Source organism: Camponotus vicinus, unplaced genomic scaffold, assembly GCF_025532165.1.
Source record: "Camponotus vicinus isolate PSW18456_S1 unplaced genomic scaffold, iyCamVici1.0 SCAF_1, whole genome shotgun sequence".
Classification (NCBI taxonomy): Eukaryota; Metazoa; Arthropoda; class Insecta; order Hymenoptera; family Formicidae; genus Camponotus; species Camponotus vicinus.
This window is the reverse complement of record NW_028141945.1, coordinates 35,002,649-35,025,145: the sequence shown is the minus strand read 5'-3', so window position 1 is coordinate 35,025,145 and position 22,497 is coordinate 35,002,649. Positions and strand designations below refer to the sequence as shown.

Here is a 22,497-nt window from a genome sequence, read left to right as displayed (position 1 = left end):
GTCTACAGTCCGATGGTTTATCAGAAATGAATAAAAGCTATACTTTGTTATGCACGACTCTACATGTCAGAAAGATAGATAGATAGATTTATTTTTACCTTAAGATTTATAATAATAATTTTTAGAGAGAGAAAGAGAAAAAGGAAAATGGTCAGATTTATAATAATAATGATATGCTTATCTTCGTATGCGAAGATAAATGTACGCGCTTGGGTACGTATTTTTCAGTTGTATTTCGAATAAAAGCACCATTACATATTTATCAGTAATATTCAACATTAGCTCAATGACATTTGTAGTAGTCTGAAATAGTTGGTCACTCGCGTATTTTGGAAAATGGAAGGAAGCATAAAACAGATAGTAGCGTGTAATGTTTATTTCGTGCCGTGTCGCGATCCTTCATGCCGCTACGCCGCATCAAGAAGAGAGAGGAAGAAAAGTGAGTTAAAAATTTAAAAATACCCGTGTTAGCTCTTCGTATATATCACTGCATTAATTATGCATCAAGAGTTCCGCGTATGCAGTTTCTGAAAAGTGCTCTTAACAAACCTCATTACGGAACATCGTTGATATGCGCACGCGATCACGCGTTCGTGAATGGCGAAGACATTGGCCCGACATTGTCCGAACGATTACACCTCTTCATGATTAATTCAACGCATCGCTCGCATCGCGCGGAAAATTCGCGCCGGATTATAAAATCAAGCGGGAGGAGCGTTACTTACGAATGCTGAGGCGTGATCGAGGATCGAGGCGCGCCATTGTGATCGCGCGTATGCATGCGGAACGGCATTCTATTATCCGAGGACGTGTGGAAAAAAGAGAGGTATACGAGATGGAAAAAAGGGCGAAAGTGGCGAATCGCGATGTGCCGTAGAACGAGTGACGATTAGGAATGCCGCGGTGGCCATTGCCAATCACTCGGAAGCCGCCACCCGCATAGCAATTTCCTGTGGGTTCTGCAGGACCTTACCCAATCCTTGAATATATCCTCGGTGTGAGTTCCGGTGTGAGTCTCACACCACCCGGATAATCAACAGAGACTCGGAGTCTCTTCCCACGAAAGCGTTCCCCCATTCCCACAACTGGGCGTCTCTTCTCCTTTGCAGATTCGCACTTTGGGTCGGAAACAAACCCGGAAAGTGCTCCTCGTGCCCCTGTACCCTTTCTCTCTCATGCGGCTAATTGCGGAATCGGCCTCGTAATTTGTATACATAAATATTTCATGTACGTATATATCGGCGCGTGGCAAAGCGGGCGGCAAAGTAATATTCGTATTTAATGCATTTAAATTAACAGGGAATATTTAACGAGCGAATGCAATTAATAGTCGAGCGTAGGGCGGCTTACACGCGCACTTGCAGTTCTGCGCAACCGCAAATATACATACTATTATTAATGCCATGTTAATAATATTCGCTATATTACAGGCGATGCAGCGCATCAACCAGGATCATAGAAATTAGACGCTTAGAAGCTGTCGGATTAGCCCCATGTACGTATTATCATTTCTTACTGTGAATATATCACTGTATTTTAAAATCTACATTTTAAAATGATAAAAAAAGATGAAATGTCACATATAAAAATAAGATAATTAAGGCTTATATAATGTATAATTAGATATAAAATAAAGTATAACAAAAATATAAATTATGTAAAACAAAATAAATTAACAAAATATAATCGCGAAACGATGTATGTCTACATAATATTTGTTAATTTTTCAGAAAGAAAATTTTTTTGTCATAAATACATATCAAGTAATAAATATATATATATATGTACTTTGCGACATGTAGGCGCACTATAAGTGCCACACATTACGACGTCATTTTCACGCAATATGGAGAACTCCGATCACGATCTTTTAACGCGAGGCGCGTCGCGTCGTGTTGGAGCAAATAGCCACTTATAGTTTCCGTCGGCGTTCTACATCTTGCCTGCGACCTCCTTTCTCCGAGCCATGAAAGCTATACTCGGCGACGCTGCGAAGGTCCCATGGAGGGTCGCTCAATCATTCATAAAATGCACGTTTTAGAGAGATCTTTCCTCCCGGAGCTTAAATATTCAACGAACCATTCCTACCACCCTCTCCCGGGCCGATCCCCGGTGGACTTCGTCTCTCCGCGAGTTCCACCGAGCCAACCACCCCCGATACCAATCCCATCGTTGTCGGCCAATCGTCAACCCTCCTTTTCACGCCCATACCTCGCCTGGTTCAGCTCAAAGTCCTTAGTCTAGCCGGGTGCGATACGTCGTGCCTTTACTCTTTCGCAGTTTACGAGCCAGCTCGCTCGATCGATCCGCGAATCGCGCAGGCGAAATCTTCTCCTAAATCTCGGCGAGAGTCTTGCGATGCACTCGACCTGTTGTTTGCTCCGCGCGCGCCACACGATCAAATACGCTGTAAAAATAATATACCAAGAAGACTTATGAAACTTATATGACGTCTGCCACGCGTTTGAGTAGCTATAAAATTTTAAAATGCCTTTCAGATTTTGTCCTGACAACGTCTGCGTACGGAGTTAAGAAAAAGTAAGCTGTACGCTTTTGAACAAATAAGATATAAGCGAAATATTAAAACACGCGAGTAGTGAACAGTTTGCTAGAATGTATTTTCACATATGACTTTTTTATCTCGCGAAATGCTAAGAGCAAGAAAGTAAAATGTTTCTCTTCCTGCAAATTGCGAGAAATCAATTTATTTCCTGCTTATATAAATTTGCATCTGTCATTTCATTACATAAAGTGCTTCTTTCGAGATGCACTGAATCTTGATACAGTTTTTTTTTTCTTTTATTTCGTTCAAAATCCTATTTTAAATTCTTTGCCGAAGGATAGTAACCCATGATAGAGATTTTTGTCGAAGGGTTAAATAGCGGAAAAGAGTGAGCGTGAAGCATCGGCTTTACTATACAGTCTGTAAAATCAGCCGCTACGATAAATTGTATACATGTATAGGATGGTGACGTCGAGCGCTACAGCGAAGAAGCCAAACCTTGTAATGCGCCTAAGAAGACCAAGAAGCCGCGGGATTAGGTCAAAGCGCAGGTGCGCGAGAGAGAATCGAGAGCACATATACGGGATATACTTCCGAAAGGAAGTACAGTCACTTTTAGACGGTAAAGTATATTTTTATAATCCAAGAGATTTAAGGGTTATCTCTCAATGATCAAACAAGTTTGGTAAATATTGCAGGATGTGAACGCAACATTATGAAAATATTAATAATAATATAAGTTAAAATTATTATAATAGTAAAATTGATTTAATAAATTTGTTTCTAAAAAAAACTTGTGAACTAAAGATCAACATAGTGTTACATTAGCGTGATTCTCTTAATTTCGAATATTAAAACTTAAGGATATTTTAATTAAAACAAAAACAATTTGTTAATTTATTAATTTAAATTAAAAAACAATAAATGTTCTAAATTTAAAGAGATTTTTGACAAATAATTTTGCGGTCACGATTCTTGCTACGAATCAAAAAATAAAGCACAGAGTTGCTTACAAAGGTGACAAAAGCGTTGTTCCATGACACGTGTTCAAAGACCTTCGAAAAGGGAAAATTATTTCGCGATCCAGGACTATTACGTGCAAAAAAGTGAGAGCTAAAGGCACTCCTCTGTGATCTCAACTGAAAAGTTGTTGGCTAAAAGATTTTACAAAGACGATCTACACTGAATTACATCTTCTCTTTCACGCCACTAATTTGTTAGATTTTGTAGTTTATATTATAAACGAATTATATATAATTAATTAATGATAATAGAGAAAATTAATTTCGTAAATTATATATAAATTATATTTATTGTTTGCAACACAATTCTCGATTAACGAGCAAATGTTTAGCTCTTTTTAATTATGCGCGTAATTTTCAGATGTAGCTTTGTGAAAATTAAAATCGATTCACTATAAAATTTTTCATCTCTGTCGACAGTATTAAAATCTCTAATACTAGGATTGAAAGTATTTTTAATGCTTAAATTACTATGTATTTTAAAGCTTTTAATTCAGAGAGATTTGAGTGTCAAAAAACCAAAATGCGCGCGCATATCGATATTTTTCACGTATTCTTCCTGAGAATAATTTTTCTCATTTTTGTGATTGCATTTAATTCTGTTGATTTTTCAAATGAAATAATATTTGCACATTGCGCGCGATGTGTGGCATTGCGATAAAAATTATAGAGAATAAAGAGAGAAATATAGATACTTTAAAATTTCACATTTTATATTAAGCTATAAAATCGCATATTAACTATATGTTTTACGCAATAAAAACGCAATAAACTCTTAAATGCATCTCACCGTAATATTGTACAATAAAAAAATAATGAAAATGAACATATGTGTATATATTTAAGATAACATTTTTTTCTATTTCTCAAAAGAATCTCTTATTAAAAATTTTTTCTGGAAAGACAAGAAAATATGCGATAAAAAAGTCAATAATATAATCGAATCATAGACAACTAATAATAAAATTAAATCTACATTACGAAAAATTTTTCGAAAAGGTAAAAGGATATCAGGTGCGCGAAGTAAAATTACTGAAGCATTTGTTAGCTAAAGAAAAGACCGAGGTGAGAAATAAAATAGGAGGGCATGAAATTTGTCTATCGACCGGTTGGAAAAGTCACCCTGTAAGGAATTCCACGTAAGGAAGGTGCCATGGGACTTGGATAAGAAGAGAAGGTTGTTTCATCTCACCCCCATCCTGCTCGTCGTTCCGTCCTTGCCGCGTATAGTTGTTTATATTTAATGTAGCATTCGAGATCCGGATGCGCCCCTATCCTGACAGAACTTCTATCCTAGCATCCAACGTGGCCTCCCAGCGCCTCGTCCACCCCCAATTTCGTTCCCCGTTTGAACGACCTGACCCATGAAAAAGCATATCGGCTTGCCTGATCTCTGCTACCGGGGGATTAATTTTTTCTCCCCTCTTGCCGACGCTTAATTTAGCGTGAATAGCGAACGCGCCCGTGAGCATTTCTCGCCTGGAAAGTCGCAAGGGAAGTCGAGTCTCACCTCGTAAGTAAATTTCATCCCGACAAATGTTTTGCGTTCCTGAATTCTACGAGGATATATGTATATATATTCGGCAATTAAATATACAAGTGTGAGTGAAAGTACTCGAAATCTCGTATTTTCGATTTAAGCGTTTTTCTCCGCCCCTTGGCGGCAATACACTCAATGCGAAAATGATTTTTTCTCCAGATTTTTAATTAATAGTAATTACTTTCGCGTATCTCGCTGGTTTCCCGAGTGAGAGAAAACGCGTGACAAAGGACGACGTAATTCCGAAATTAAACGGGTCGATTACGACTCGCGCCGCAGTGTTTTCGACTTATTCGCCCGGTTTGCTCTCCTCGAGCCGACCGAGAATTACAAGAGGTTTTATTCGACGCGGCTCGCAACTCACGCGAGTGCACTAACGAGGCACTGCGCGTTAATGCCGTACTCGCATAACTTAAGTACGAGTGAGACCATCGCTGTTTCGATATCCTGCACCTTTTTTCCTCGTGATACGCGCATAAGTGCATACGTACACGTACATACATATTCTCGTATCTATACGTGTTCACACATGTGCATAAATGCGCGAGCTTAATAAGAAAGTGTCGCGTTCTCGCTATACATCCGCGATATATGAGCGATCGAATGTATATCTCGGATCGATCTTGTACGTTGGCTTTTACGACGATCTTACGAATCTCTCGGGAAGAGAAGAGTAACATTCTAGACGTAAACGACTTGAACGAGGGTAAGCGCGCGCTAGCTGGTCTTTTACGTGTGTCGCTGTATTTTATATCTTTAAAAGCACCGTTTTATCTGTGGCTGCTCGCTTTTACGTTCAAGAGTCTTGAAAGGTTTTCGTCTATCTGTCTGATTATTTATTTATATCTATTAAATATATATATGTATATATATTATATCCAAAAGCATAAGATAGATGATCGTTGATGATCGATCAATTTATTTATTACATTGGAGATGCTTATGAAATTATCTCGAAACAGAATTAATAGTTTTATTTAGACTTTGTTTAAGCTATATTTTTCTCTTGTATGCATTATAATTATTATCTTTATTTTTTTTAGGAATGTTATAATCAATTATTATATTTATTATAATAATATTCTATCATAATTATTACAAGAATAAATTCAATTATTCATCATTATATTTCTTTACATTTACGTCAATTGCGCCAATTTTGACGTAACGTTTTACATTTTCACCGGATTACTTTTTATTTCTCATACGAGCAATGTAAAGTTCCTTCAAGGAATACCGAAAAGCTGCGACTACTCTCTTCAGATCATTTATTTACGTTTATTAGAAGCGCATCTTACGACTCAGAGATTATTATATCCGCAAACAGCCACGAGATAGAGGATCTGAAAGCATGATCATTAAAATTTCGCGTCCTAATTCGGCGCGTTATTGTTGCCCGCATTACACTTTAATGATGCTTTCACGTGTTCGAAAATATTTTGCATTCGTATCTCAAATGTATTCTCGCCGCGGGTGCGGCTGCGGCTGCGGCGGCGGCGTTTTCCTCTTTACGCGCATAGTGCGCGCTCGTTGGCCCTAAAAGCCATCCGCATCAGAAATTCTCGGGTGCCATTTTTCGTGGTCCTGCGCCGCGCACACCTCGAGACACGACTACTGAATAATATTTCAGCGAACGCTCGCATATACATTACGATCCTAAGAGCGGCGGTCGCGCCTGCCGCAACAAAATATTTGATGACTACGTTACGGCCTGGATGTTGTGAGTTATATAGCCGACAGAGAAGATAGGATGCGCTCCGATATTATTATCTTAATTAATAGCGTTCTTCCAGGATGCTATAATATGAATATACAATAAAAGCCTCGGTAAGATCAAAAGCGAATTAATAACTCGAGCATGTAGCAATTTCTATGATTAGATTTCTTAAATGCGAGTAATAATTTATTAAATAAAATTTAGAGGATAAAATTGCTTTTTATTAGGTAGAAATTAAATTAAGATAAATATAAATGAACTTGGAATGTCTCTGAATGGAAATGAAAATTTATATTTATCACTTTTAAGAGTTCGATAAATTTTTTGTATCAGTTTTACGCACATTCAGAATAATCCTCCTCTAATGATTTCTCGCTTTATCCTCTAATAATCTCTTAGTTTTTTTTTAACAGTAGCAAAGAGGATATCAGACGACTGCTCATTCGCCGTGAATCTATCCTAAGTGATTGCGTGGTGTAACTATCGACTACAAGACACCTTTCAACTTTCAGAGCTCGAGGGATTGTCGGTAGTGGTAGGGGGAAGAATGGGGTGGCACGAAGTTCGTGGTGAAAGGTAGATGCGGAGGTATACGCGAAATATAAGGGCTCTGGTTATAAGGATCGCTTAGCACGCGATTGTCTTCCTGCGGAGTGTCTTTAAGGGCTTTAATCATGCAACTTCGGTAGAAACGCGCGTCGTTAATATTTCGCGATCGCGCGCGCCTTCGCTTTTCAGTCTTCGCTTCGATGACGTTCCGTTCGCGCATCCGCCTATCAGTAACTTTTTAATCAATCATCGCGCGCGCGCGCGCTTCATCGCGTGAAACAATCACCCCGTGCCGTTCAACGATGCGATGAGTCACCTAAATGAAGTTTCCTGTTGCTAGACGTTAATTTCTTCTCGTAGGAAACGAGAACGTCACTACCGTCGGCGTTTCTGCTCGATTCTGTAATACTTTAGCCCCAACGTGCAACGAACGTTGCTCGTATTGTATATCCTGATTTATTACAGGCGTAAAAGATTACGAAGGATCGATAAGCTGGTTATTGAAAGCAATAAGCGACAATCAATTTCAGTGGTAAAAAAAAAAATTATGCCAGATTTTTTAGATGTATCTTTTTCTGTGTGATATTTTATAACAATTGAATTGAATCAATATTAATCCGTAGTAACTCAAATGTGTTGTAATCTTCTCAATAAATGTGTATCTAAATAATTTAAATAATTATATGTAATAATAAATAATATCTAAATAATTATCTAAATAATTTTATATATATGTATATATATATATATATATATATATATATATATATGTATTTATATGTATTATATGATTATAAAAGTGTTAATAATAGATCAAGAGTCGCCGGCGAAAGTTTGCTGGCACTCCTGCAAGCTACTCACTTTGATTTTTTCTCTTTTTTTTCCAGAACATAGGAAGCGGAGAACGTGCGACGAGGGGTTAATTTCCTATACTAGACGTATCTGCTGGCAGAAGTGTCGGAATTTTCCCTCCAAGTGTTTCCACCCCGTCGTCGCGTCGTCCTCGTTTCTTCTCGCCATTCTTCTCGCTTCGTCGCGCGAGCGCGGACGCATCGTTCATCCTGATCGTCGTGATTCCCTCCGGGGGGGTTTACGTATGCCGGACGCAGTTCGGCGCCGATTCATCAAAAAGACCACCCACCCGTTTTTCGCCATTTAAGAAAAGTGCCGCCAGTCTCTCTCCCTGGCAAAAAGGAAGGCGATGGCAGCATCGTTAGAGGCAGATTCGCCTTTACCGAGGACTAGGATCGCGAAACGATCGGGACGCGGAGAAAGAGGAGGAACACTGCTTTACCCGTCCCCCTTGATAAAGGTGTGCTCGAGAGGGCATCCGGAGATTGGAGTTTGCTAGCGAGCCAACTATCGTTTCCTATCTGCGACGACGACGACGACGACGACGACGACGTTGCGGCCGAATTGTCCGCAGAAAATTGTCTGTCGGATGTTAGACGCCCGCAGCGGAAGTTTCTTGGTAGCCGTTACGAAGAAATGTAACATACTTGTGACAATGATGAGTGGATACGTCCCAATACGAAGTGCGATTGTGTCTGGAAATACGTTCTTCATCGTTATGATCCTCACGATGTTAAACATTTACCTAACGTCAACAGTATAAAGTAAAAAAAAAATTAATATTTAAATATGTGATATAATATATGCAAGTTATGTAAGTAAATAATAATTAAAATTATAGAACAAAAGATCTTAGAGTAATATTAAAATAGGGAAAGTACATTAATTCTATTATTGAATGCGCAAACACATTTATAGATAAATGTCGAATATTATTATAAATTATAGATTTATAAATTATTGAATTATTCATTCAGATTCGAAGATGAGTATAATGACATGGTTATTATTAATTATAATCATTAATTAATAATCGCGATAATCAACCGTGAAAAAATCGTCGCGATAGCTATATGCCTGCGATAAGTTTGTGTCCTCAGAAAGTATTGTCATCTTTCTGCCGACGCGAAGATGTCCGAGGAACAATTGTCCAAGAGTAGTCAACGAAACTTCTTTTCCGCCCGGCTATTTCCCCATCTCTTCCGTACATATTGTCAGTTTCACTGTCATTGCTTGCTGCTTGTAGACTCTGTAATTTCCGGCTGCCACTCGGCCTGTTCTTATTTCCCGTCACGTTCGCCACTCGCGTCGGAGTCCTCTCCGCTTTTCTCGCCACGGCTTCGCGCGATGGTGTCCATTCGCCTCGTTCTTCAGGTATAATGGAGCCGAGAAACAGATAATTACAAACCTCTGACCATCCCGCGCCGAGCGACTAGCCAAGCATCAGCTTTTTTATTTCGGTCTCTGACCTCGTCCGTCGTATCCGTCCGACCTTTCCAAGATATAAAGTGCGGATTCGTATTCATTCGCCGGCTTAACGTTAATATTTCTTCGTTACTGCACTCGTGTGCTCGCTTACGAGTCAGGTGAAAAGCCAAATAAAGCGAAATTCGCGAGAGAGTGAGATTTCCCACCTACGCGATCTGCTCTTTCGACAAATCCGGGCAATTAATCGTAATTTTAGATTCGTCGAAGGCTTCTTCGAAATTAAGTCTTCTTTGAAATTCATGTAATTTAGCAAGAAAAATTAAAAATAGAAAAACGATTATATATATATATATATATATATATATATATATATATATATATATATATATATGTATATATATATATATATATATAAATATATATATATATATATAAAATATGTATAAATATTATATAATACATACCTACAAATATTTTATTAAATTTAAATTAAATAAATAAATTTGTTTAAATTTTCTTTAATTGTCTAATGTTAAATCGCAAATTTAATTTCGAAGAAGGCTTCTTTCTCTGGTTGAAGCTAAAATTACAGTTAATTATCTGAATTTATCGAAATTCAAGACATATATATATATTAGTATATTTTTTATCTCTGTAAGAGAAACTTAAAGCGAAAAAAAATTCTCGTTAAATTTGTACGCACGTTATAATGCAAATGGAAAAAAATCTTTCGCAAATCTTACAATTTGTACCGCTTCTTAAAAACATACGCGAAGGCTGAAAACTTTCATCGGGGTTATAACGATTTTGAAAATTAAAGTGATTTGCTGCCTCTTCGTATCTGCCGTTCTCCTTACTAGCTTTTTCCTCTTTAGCCGCTACTTTAGGTGTAATAGAGCCGAGAAATAGATAATTATCCTTCTCTCTGACCTATTTTGCGCTTGCACCTTTCGACTTCTCGACTTCCTCGCTGACTCTTACGATCATCTCGAAGTTCTTTAGCGATGCTAAAAGTACTACTCTTCCATAAAAAGCCTCATGTACCTTAAGTATGTCGGAAAGATGAATTATGATATAACATGATTAATGATAACAAATATATCAATTCTTTCGATATTTTTATTAATGTCATTTATTATATTTTTCTTATTCGCATATCTTAAAATTATCTTTTTGAGCTTCCACCTAATTTCTTTCCTTTGATATAATTTTTCTTTTCATTTCTAACGACGTCATATAGATAAAATCTTAAATTTTATTATAAAGTGGATTTAATAAAATTTTGTCATAGCGAAAACTTTCTAATTAGTTATTATAATATAAAGTTGATTGTAAATTTAGAAGAGCTTGATAAAAATTACTATTTCTTAATGTTAAAAATATATCGTTATATCGTATTGATGGAGACAATCGAATCACCAGGAATGATTCTAGCGAAAAACACGAAGAAGATAACCCCGCGAGTCATCCCGCATTATTTCGCCAACAACGTATTCACCCCTTTCTGCTCCAGAGATATCTACAGGGTGGCACTCTCAACATAACTGAGAATCTCCTTCGCAACTCTGATCGACAAAGTTCCTTCTGGCGGTGCCGCGAGCACACGGACGCGAAAGTTAGCACGAAGTCTACCAGCATCCCTTCTACCGCGCCCCACGACAGTTTTCTCTTCCCCCTTTCACCCTCTGTTTCTCGCTCCTACACCTCATAAACACCATTGCATATCATACACACATATATACACGATTCGTTCTCTTCTGTTTCGCAAGCGAAAGTTCTCTCTCGCACTTGTGCGATTCTCGCCTACGATGCCTTAAGAGACGAGGACGCGAGCAAGTTTCGCGAAGATAGGCCAACTTTGATAAGAGGTATATCCGGTTTATCCTGCACAACGATTGATTATCTTTCTTCGCGGGATCTGTACCGATGGCGGCTACATACGTTCGTATTCTTTCACATGGCTAAACAATGATCTCGCGAAAGCTACTTGGGGAGGCTTGAAAAAAGTATCACGCAAAATCGCGATAAATCATCGTGTCGGATAAGATATATGTATAGACTACGAGAGAGATTAACGTGTAAATAAAATTCTTATAAAAAATTGAGATTTCCCAAATTCAAAATTATTGAAACTGATATAATTTTAGCGAGAGCACTTGATGCTAAAAGACGCTGAAGGATGCCAAAATATTCTCTGTGTTAATTCAACAATTTGACACTTCTGTCGCGATGATTGGATAGAATAAATATATATTTTACAAATATAAAAATTTAATTTATCATAATTATATAGATTTCAATCATCGTATTTTATCTTTAAAGGATGACTTTTACGAATGATTATTGTTATTTATTTTGATATATACATTTAAATAGAAGCTAAAGGAGATATTCTCTAATAAGATGACATAAGAGTTGTTTTAATCTCAAAAGATCGAACAAAAAAATCTAATTTATTAGCGAAATTATAAGCATTTATTTTTCAGCGAGTCCGCAATTAAATTTTATTTTAAAACCTTGACACTTCTCGCGTAAATAAACGTCTGATGAAAGTTCGGGAGAGGTCAAACCAAGAAGCGCAGTTAGCACTGATAGTAATGATTGCTGGCGGATGTTCTCTTCCGCGTGAGGTCTTATTATCAATTTCCTCGCACGTGCGATATTTCTGCGGCGGTACCGCCGCATTAATCATACACATGCGTGCAACTCCCGCGTCGATATTTCCCGAGGTCTGGCACTCTCAGGCATTTAAACCATCGCTTCTCGCCTACCGTTGATGCACTCCATGCATTTTGTATCTGTCAGGCCAGGATGATTCTCTTTCTCTGTTTTTCGATGATAATTTTCTTCCATCCGCTGCTACATCCCTGTCGCGGAGAAATATTCATGCGTTGATTCCGGATTGATAACCGTCAGCGGCTGCGATGCGGGATGAGGGGCAATGTAAACGATGACGACATAGACGAGGATAAGGACGATGGTGGATCTACGAAACGCGAGAGTGGCACGTATGCGAGGGAGAACGCAGGATGAGTTTGCGATTAAATGCGATTATAATTAAGGATAATGGAGTTTCAGCTCGGGAGTTCCCGTCGAGTCCCTTTGCAGCTGGCACCGTTATATCGAGTTCCCGTCGTCAGCTATAGCGTAGATGACTGTTCTCTCTCTCTCTCTCTATCTATTTATCTCTCTCTCTCTTCCTCTTCGTTATCGCGAAATGCTTTTGGTCACCCAGAGATGCATATATATATTCGCATACACACATGCATAAACGCTAAATTTTGGAGATGTGTGGGTGCACATTTATTTACATGCAGTAGTGGGCGTGGTAAGTCCCATATAGCGACTTAGTCACTAATGAAGATCACCGTCACAGTTCCTTCACCGAACAAAGCAATGGAAATCGCTCTTCTGGGACACACAGGCCTCCCCTTTCTGGGCACGTACGAGCATGGTCGAGAAGTAACGTCTCCCGTGGGATGGCCACTGTGGGATGGCTCGACGCGATTTTCAACTTCGACTTGCCCTCTCGCAAGATTTTTATGCGCGACAAGAGTTCAGTGAGTTTTCTCGACCTAAGTTTTTATCGAAAAATCATGGCAAGACATCATCATGTTCTTACAACTAATGAGGTCAGACGCGCGAATGTGTGCGTGTGTGCAACGAAGATTAAACTTGAGCTTTGTACAATCAAATTAAAATATAAATTACAATATATAATTTTATATATATATATATATATATATATATATATATATATATATACTCAAATTTTATATATACATATTATATATTTTATACAAGATATTTTTAGAAATTTTCTAAATTTTATAATATATTGTATAAAACAAAAAGAAATAATTTTATTTTTGACACTTCCTTATTGTTTTTGTCAACTTTTAAAAATTATTTAACTTTATTAGAACTGTTTTTGAGAGACTTTATGTAAAAGATTTCAAAAATTTTATTTGAATATCTTTATAGTTTTTTATGGGAATCAGTTATATATTTGGAATGTTTAATATATCCGATATATACAATTTATTATATCGATACTTTCTGCAAAATATTTTAATCGGAAAATTTAATTTTATTGTTAATTTTATGATTCGTATCTCATATTAATAATCAAATAAAAATTACGGTTTATAGTATAAAATATTTATTATAGATCATTTTTGCAGCAACTGAAGATGGCGAAAATTTATTAAATAATATCGTGAAACTTGTGAAAATTATTATTATAAATGTTATAAATTTTATCTATAAATAAAATTATTTATGGATAATATTTATATGACATTCATATGTAAAATTAATTTCAAGTTACTTTGGTAATAATAAGTTGATATGAATGTGTATATGAAAAGCTTTTTACACAGAAATATAAAAATAAAGAAAATTAAAAATGTTAAGGCATTTAGTGATAAATGTAATCATTCAATTATATTATAATATATTGAATCCTGGTAAAGCTTATAAATAAAAATATTGGTTTCATTAAAAACATAGTACAGTATTATGTCATGACATTTGTTACAGTTTGCTGACTAAAAAGATCAGATTGTACAGCATTAAGAAACATAGGAACACTGTGCTGCCTCTGCAAATATTGCTCGATTAGGCTGCTTAAGTTTGTGGAGAAGGCGGTCTCTAACATATCTACACCTTCTTCTCCTACGTGGAAGAAAAGAAAATCATCTGGTGATTCTGCGTATTGACTCGATAGCTTATAATAACCTTCTTTTGTTCGATCTACTCTCCAACCAAATAGCTGATAACACGCTTGACGATATTCCTGTGATGATGCTTTAAAAGCTTCCTTTAAACGTGCTATCTTTATTTCATGCGTTTGCTTTAATTCTGCAATTTCTATATTAAAAAAAATAAATGATTGTGCAAAGAATAAGGCAAATAAGACAAATATTATTATCTATATACCTTGTGTCTGCAATGATGATGTAGTCGCGCCATAATTTCCTAATCCCACTTTGGCTCGAAGTTCTTCTACTTCTCGTAATAGAGCTGCTTGTTTTTCTTCGGCTTGTTTCTCTGCTAGAGCTGAAGGATTCATTGTGAAATGTAGAACTCGAGCGTTGCAATTGAAGTCGCCCTTTAATGCGCGATGCTCGAGTTCGCCTTTCAATTGTTCGATCTCTTCTCTCAATTTATTACACTCGTTTTTTTGTGTGCCAGTCTCGGCCGCTTGAAGATCTGCTTCCAATTTATTAACTAAATCTCTGAAATAATATTGAAATTTTTTCTCTTTTATAAAATAATTGTCAATTTAATCAAATAGTTGCGATATGTATTAATATATGAATATACCTGTATCCATCTATAGCACGTTCTAGAGCTGGTATTCTCTCGGTCATCGCGTTGTTGCCATCCACTGTCATCTCTTTCTCATACAAATCTAATTGCTGTCTATAACTGTCTCTTTCTCTGGTAACAAGAATCATCTTCTTCTGCAATCTGCTTACGAGCTTATTTAGTTTCTCCTTTGATGATGTCACATCAGTAGCTAACTTCTTCGCATCTTCATAATTTTTTGACAAGTTCTGTGACTCTCGCAGAACTGCATCTAATCTTGATCTAAGCTGACCTTCTTCTGCTCTTAAGTCTACTTCAGCTTGTTGAAGTCGATTCAACTCTCGCTTAACCGCCGTTGGTCCCCCAATAATACCAATCGTTTCGTATTCTTGCAAGCGAAGTGCAAGTTCAGACCGCTTTGCTTCTAATATCGCTACTTGTTGCTCTACTTTTTCAGTGTGCTCTAGCCTGTAACAAACCATGCATCATTAAACAAATGTAACATTTTATTCTAAATACACAGAAAGTACCTTTTCGTCATATTAGCCATTTGCTCTTCTAAGAGTAATTTCTCTCTCACTGACTCTTTTAATACTGCAATAGTCTTTTTTGCTACATTCAATTCTTTCTCGAGGTCATTCGCTCTTGCAGCTCTCCCTACTAACATTTTGCCCTCTTCCCATAATGCTCTTTCTGACTCGAGTTTTTCTAATTTAATTTTCATATTCTGCAACTCCACATTCTGCAATTCATAGTCCTGTTGTACCTTGAGATATTCTTTCATCCTTCCCTCCAACATTGTTGCTTTAGCTTCCATAGTTTCCAACTTTAATTGCAATTCATTTGATTCACTAGTGTCTTGAAGAGGGGAAGAGCTTTCTTTTGTGGAAGCATTTCTTAGATTCTCCGATAATTTTGCATTTTCAGTTAATAATGATGCTATTTTTTTTTCCAAATTATTTCTTACCTAATAAAATACAAAATTGCAAAAATGCAATTATAAAAGTATGTTATGGAACAAACACATGAATTAACATGTAAGATAATTACTTGGGACCATTCTTTCTCTGCAGTAGCTTGTACTTCTCTTGAATCTTGGATTGTTCGTCGTGCAACATCAAGTCGGACTTCTAACTGTTGAATAGTTTGTGTATCCTGTTCCACTTGGACTTGTAGGAGACCTTTTTCCTTTTCAAAAATTTCTTCCATTTGCCTGCGTATATTGTGTAATTGTTGTACAGTTGCCTCTTGATGAGTCAATCTGGTCTTTAATGATATAATCTGTATGGAAATATATTTTTCTTTAAATTGTTTCATATATACTTATTCAAATTATATCTATTTTATTTGAATTATGTATTGCATTTTATTATAATGATAATGATTTATTATATATTTGTATAATTATTAAATACCATTTTTAATGTATATGTCAATTTACCTCTCCTTTCATACGTCGCCATTCCCAAGGACTACTTGGAGCAGAATCGGATTGAGTTTTATCAATTATAGACGTATCTGATTCATCTAGTTTTTGCCGTTTTGGTGAAATAACACTATCATCACTTTCATTGAATTTTGTATGTATATAACCAGCTCCTGAAAATCGTAGCGATGCTTCAAATCTTTTACGATAAGACTCCGTTCCAGAACGTAGATCTTTTATCATATTAATGACACTTGTTGGATCCTGATCATCCATCTAAAAACCACATTTTGTTTACAATAATACACTATATACAATTTCTACATACTAAATAATATAGTGAATATAAGAATATAAACATGAAGTTTGATTTTCTATTTTGATTGACTTATTTATGACATAATTATCAGTTACTTATTTTTATTTCTTAAACTTTGTACTATTTCCTTACATTTATCTTGTTTCTTTCTGTATTAATCTTTTACAGAAAAATTAACAGAATATATGTAACAACAATCGCACAACACTTGACAATATCAAATGACAACACTCAATCATCGATAAAATACACTAAAGCTATACAATCAATCTAACCGGTACAACCGGTATTATTGAATAGTCACATAGCAGGATTGCCAACATTATATATATCAGAGAGTAGACTGAGAGATGTCATGGTCTGCTTTTAGATGATCCCTGAAAGTGATACTCCCTCTATGGACATTGAAAACGTGAACATGAACTACAAAGCCAATGTCCATGAATGTTCTCAGAGGGTAATATGTAATGTGCACAATTTCTGGTTTTGTTCCGTGCTATGTGCACGAAATGCCGGTAGCACCAGCCCATACAGCACAAAATATTGCTGCAATGTTCTATGCTGTATGAGAGTGCTATATAACAAGATGCTTATGTATGTAAATTGATAATAAATAAATTATTCAATCGCGAAAGATACTGTAATATTCAAAGATGAAATAAATATTTTTCTATATTCATTGTCATATTTATATCTTTTTATTTACAAAACACAAAATGCCTGCTGTGGGATAAAAACATTTTTAATCGTATTTCTATAAATCTTCTTAATTAGCAGTAAACTGATCCTTGATATTTATCAATCATTTCTTTAATTATTTAAAAATTTAATTATTATTACATGTATAGAATTTGTCAAATTAATCACTGATTCTTCTAAAGTTTTTATAATTAAGACTTGAAAAATATAGATGTTGCAAAACATTTTAAGTCTCTTCCTTTATATAAAATATAAAGAATTCATATGTTCCATTTTAATATAGCTAACATTATTTTTATATATTTTTATTATAATTTTCATACCAGCATAATATTTTTATGCTTAATACTTTATACATAATACAATGTACTAAATTATAAAATTTAATATAATTACAAAATAGTATTACTATTAATAAATAGTACTACTAATAATAAATAGGTTGTATGCATACTGTCTTTTAGTTTCTAATCATTTCCAATCACTATACATTTCTATCCAATATATTCTCTTCTTCGAGTTCTTGGATTATTATGGTTTATTGTATTCCTTTGATATGGAGTCCATTGAAATATTTTCTTTGTTCTCAGGTATAGATATTCGAATCACTGTAGTTGTCTTTTTCTATTTTCTCGATTATATTTCTTTTTCTTTCATTTTATTCAAAAATATTAAGATAATTACATAATTTTATTCAAAAATATTAAGATATTTACATAATTTTGGTATTTCTATTAGTCTGACTCTTCCTCTTCGACTTGTCCGGCATGGCTGACCCTACCGGTAACTACGACCGATATTCATAATTCACTCTTATATTTAAGATCGTCTTAAATAAGTTGAAATATATCAATCTAAGATCATACTTAAAATGATCTTAAATATAAGAATAATCTATATGAATATCGGCGTACATTACCGCCGGCATAGGTCTCAGGTTCACGAGAATACTCAAACCTCCCCACCTGGCAAATGCCTTCGTTAAGGTAGAGAAACATCGAGGAGAAAACATTTTTTTTATTTCTTTTTTATTTTATTTTTATTTTCTTTTAATACAGAGTTTCCAAACAGAAAATATAATACACATATAAAATATATATTACATAATTATAATATATGCAACGTAAATTACAATTAATTTGCAATTTCATAAAAAACACATTACAAAATAAATTACAAATTAAATTATTAATTAACATAAAAAATATTAACTAAAATAAACATATTTAATTATTAATTAAAAATAATTACATTACAAATATATATATTACAAAATATATTACAAAATATAATACAAATTTAATATAAAATATAATTCGAAATTTAATACAAAATAATTTATTACATGGAATAATTTATTACACGAAAATGTCCAAAATACGTATAATATAAAATTTACTAAAAATTTTTACATAGTCCAGACGAGACTGATCAGCGAAGATTAATTACGCGACATTTATTATTAATAATAGATATGCAATAATAGAACTTAATAAGTTTTATATAACGTAAATAATCGTGATCAAAAGAATCATTAATAAAATTATTGATCGTTTCTTCGATTGTAAAAGAAAGTATTTGCATTACTAGCGCATTTTGTATAGATTATCAAAGGAAATATTCAAAATGAAAAGATAGAATAAACTTGGAAATCAACAATTAAATTACTAAATAAATCGCGATTTAAAATTCGCGAGAAAACGCGACAAATAAATAAATCGACAATAATCGGAATATTCGCGCGCGAGTGGGAGATACGCATAATTTTTATAATATGATAATCGAAACTATCAATAGACACGCGTGCGATATAATTATTATCACACAAATGATGACAGACGAAGATATTTTGGCTAACATTTGTGATCCGTATTGTTTATGAACATAAAATTCACTGTCCGATTTATTTGCGATTAATACGCGACTTTATATGAATTTCACGATTGAGAATAAAATACATATCCTATTTCGCGCATGATTAGCTGAATAAGATGAAATGAGCTCTATAAGCTTTAAAATATAATTAAAAATCGCGTTGTGGCCACGTTTAATAGAAAATAACGGAACGAATGATTTTCAAAGGCCCTCTAATAATCGATGTAATTGTAGAGTTTAAGATTTAAATAATGTAAAGAATCACGTTTAAAACAGTCATTAATAAAGTTATCGATCGTCTTTCAAATTATAGAAGAAAATATTTGCACTACCAGCATTTTGCACGAACTATTAAAAACAATATTCAAAGACGTGGAAAGATAAACAAAGCTTCAATGTATAAGTCAACGATTAAATTATAAGATAAATCGCGATTTAAAATTCCCGAGAAAACGCGACGAATAAATAAATCGATAATATTCAGAATATCCAATTGTGGTATGTACATATACCTTTTATAATATAATAATCGAAGTGCCTCAATAGACATTATAATCGCGCGCGATATAATTATCACGTAAATGCGAAGATATTTTGACAGACAATTTGATGTCTGTAATATTTACGAATACAGTACTCACTGTCCGAGTCAATTGCGAATCTTTATAAGATAAATCGCGACTCGAATTCACGAGAAAATGCGACGAATAAATAAGTCCATAATATGCGGAATATTTGATCGCGATACGTATAATTTTTATAATATAATAATCGAAGCTCTCAATAGACACGTGCGCGATATAATTATTATCACGTAAATATAGAAAATCGAAAATATTTCGACAAACATTTGAGGTCTGTAATGTTTGTGAATATGCAATTCACCGACCGATTTACTTGAGAATTTTTATAAGATAAATCGCGATTTAAAATTCGCGATTTATAAAACGCGACGAATAAATAAATCGATAATATTCAAAATATTCAATTGCAAATACGCGAGTGACATTCTGATAAACCGATAAAAAAGGAGCGATTAAAAATGGAGGACGATTAACATCTTGTTTTTACATCAGATTTCGCAAGATCTGCGAAGAAAAGTTAAGTGATCCATTGAACGTCGGGAATTTCACTGTAGGAGGGAACGAATCCCGGATCTTCCGGACTATTCCCGATAGCAATGATTTCAGTAATAAATCAACGACAATTATCCCTCGTCATTATCTTCACTTCACGAAATTGATATGCACATCAAAAAACATGTTCTTCCATTATTAAGAAATATATTTCTTTATTGAAAATTAAATGGATATAACGACCTTTTTTATTGAAATGTGATTACGAACGATTATATTTATAAATAATAAAATACATGTATTATTGAAGTTTGTGTTAAATGTGCGAACACATATAATTTGGGATACCGTTCGCGCGCGCAAGACGAATCGAACCCGATATCAGCAAGATTTAAAAAATTTCAATTCGAACAGTGTGCAAAATAAAATAAATCAAATAATTTTAAACAATTAATTCTGGATTAATTCTCTAGATTCTTATTCTTATAACGTTTAAATTAATAATTTCTTTTCTTTTAATCAAAATCTTACTGATATAGGGGTACCCATTCGATTTGTCTCGAAATTTTTAAGTATTCGCACATTTTATGTAACATTCATGTATAATTTCGCGTATATATATAATATATAACATTATTAAAAATTATAAAAATATTTTGGATACGTGAATTTGTGCATGTATTTTATTATACATATATATAAAATGGTATATACCTAAAAACTAATATTTCAAAATGGCGATGGATGTCCAATACCTGCAAATAGTTTCTTAAAAGAAACTAAAAATTAATGTTAATATCCCCAGCACCTAGAAATAATTTTTCAAAAGAGACAAATTATATTAATTAAAAATATATTCGTTCGTAATCATTTTTATCAAAAAATTTATACAAATTAATTACAATATGAAATTACTTGAAAAATTAAAATTTACACACAACGCTATATCCATATTTAATCTACTATTAAATCTTTCTGGCATTATATATAGACAATAATAATACCAATCCTAATAATGATAGAACATTTTCAACGAAGAAAAGAAAAGATACATTTTTCTCATCTAAATATATATTATTTAAATTAATTCGACGTTAAAGAAGCGTATCGTCGTTGAATTACTACCGAAATCATTGCTTTCGGAAACTGCCAGGAAAACCTGAGATTAGTTCCTTCAATCTTACAATAAAAATTCCCAATTTTTAACAGGGCACCGAACTAGACTTCGCGAATTGATCTCACAAGAACCGATGAGAAATAATTCTGCATGATGAAAATCGTTTCGACTCCTCGGCGGTACGAGCCACGCAACTTTCATTAAAATTTATTTAACGGGAGGAACAATGATAACTCTTTTATTAAAACGACAATTTCGTCTAAGAACGCGAAAAAGAACGCGAGAAAAACACGGTGTTTTCGCAACGGTAATTTATTAATTTATTTATGAATATTTTCCGGTACGAAAAAAAAAATTCGTAAATACAAATATAACTGAAAAAACAAATTATTAAATTTATAATAATTAACTCGCGATTCTATAATATCGAAGGTGATCGTTAAATTTTGTGAAGCTAATATTTAATCGTTGACTTATCACATCGAATCTTCACTCTCTTATTCAACATTTCTTTATATTTAATTAGCAATATTTAGGAATATTATCTGATGAGAGGGACAGCGATAAAATTCTTCTGTTAAAATGATAATCTTGTATAAGGACGCGAAGAGAACGCGTAAAGAACACGGTATTTTCGCAATCATAATTTAATAATTTATTTTAAGAATATTCAGTTCCGCGCGATATGAAATTCATAAATAAATAAAGCTAATGGAAAGCGTATCATTAAATTTATAATTATTGACTCGCGATTCTGTAACGAAAGCGTCCGTCAAATTTTATAATGCTTATATTTAATCATTAATTTAGCATCGAATTTTTACATTTTATATAAAAATTTTCCGAATTTATTAATGACTCTTTAACATGAAAATATAAACAGTTACTCTTTTATGAATATTCCAAAAATATATACTACAGAAACAAATACTTTAATTTAATGAATTACTATTATGTTAATTACTATTATGTAATCATTATACGTATACTTTCGATAATTTTTAGTATAATTTACATAAGAATTTACGATCGTAAATACAATTTCGTATAATATAATTATA

The 22,497-nt window shown here is 34.1% G+C and overlaps 2 protein-coding genes across 10 annotated transcripts in view; one reads left to right on the top strand and one right to left on the bottom strand.

The window, feature by feature from the left end:
- Positions 1–9,033, top strand: part of Zir (dedicator of cytokinesis) — a 106,300-nt gene extending 97,267 nt beyond the window's left edge. For 3 of the 8 annotated variants that reach the window (XM_083085917.1, XM_083085883.1, XM_083085891.1), the window contains 2 exons: positions 2,965–3,125; positions 8,219–9,033. The gene's annotated coding sequence lies outside the window, so the exon portion shown is untranslated. Of the gene's footprint in view, positions 1–1,430; positions 1,713–2,964; positions 3,126–8,218 lie in introns of those variants that run through there. The other 5 variants (XM_083085875.1, XM_083085926.1, XM_083085859.1 and 2 more) reach the window with 3 other exon arrangements.
- Positions 9,034–14,050: 5,017 nt separating this feature from the next.
- Positions 14,051–16,955, bottom strand: Mad1 (Mitotic arrest-deficient 1). 2 transcript variants are annotated; one of them, XM_083085847.1, is made up of 8 exons: positions 16,802–16,955; positions 16,366–16,626; positions 15,975–16,205; positions 15,455–15,891; positions 14,940–15,392; positions 14,553–14,851; positions 14,352–14,483; positions 14,051–14,288 (listed from the first exon to the last, which is right to left on the bottom strand). In XM_083085847.1, the coding sequence occupies exons 2-8, from the start codon at positions 16,624–16,626 to the stop codon at positions 14,131–14,133; spliced, it is 1,971 nt and encodes a 656-aa protein (XP_082941973.1). In that variant the 5' UTR covers positions 16,802–16,955; the 3' UTR covers positions 14,051–14,130. The 2 variants fall into 2 exon arrangements, with proteins under 2 accessions (XP_082941973.1, XP_082941963.1); XM_083085837.1 differs by having other exon boundaries at positions 14,051–14,483.
- Positions 16,956–22,497: the final 5,542 nt, after the last annotated feature.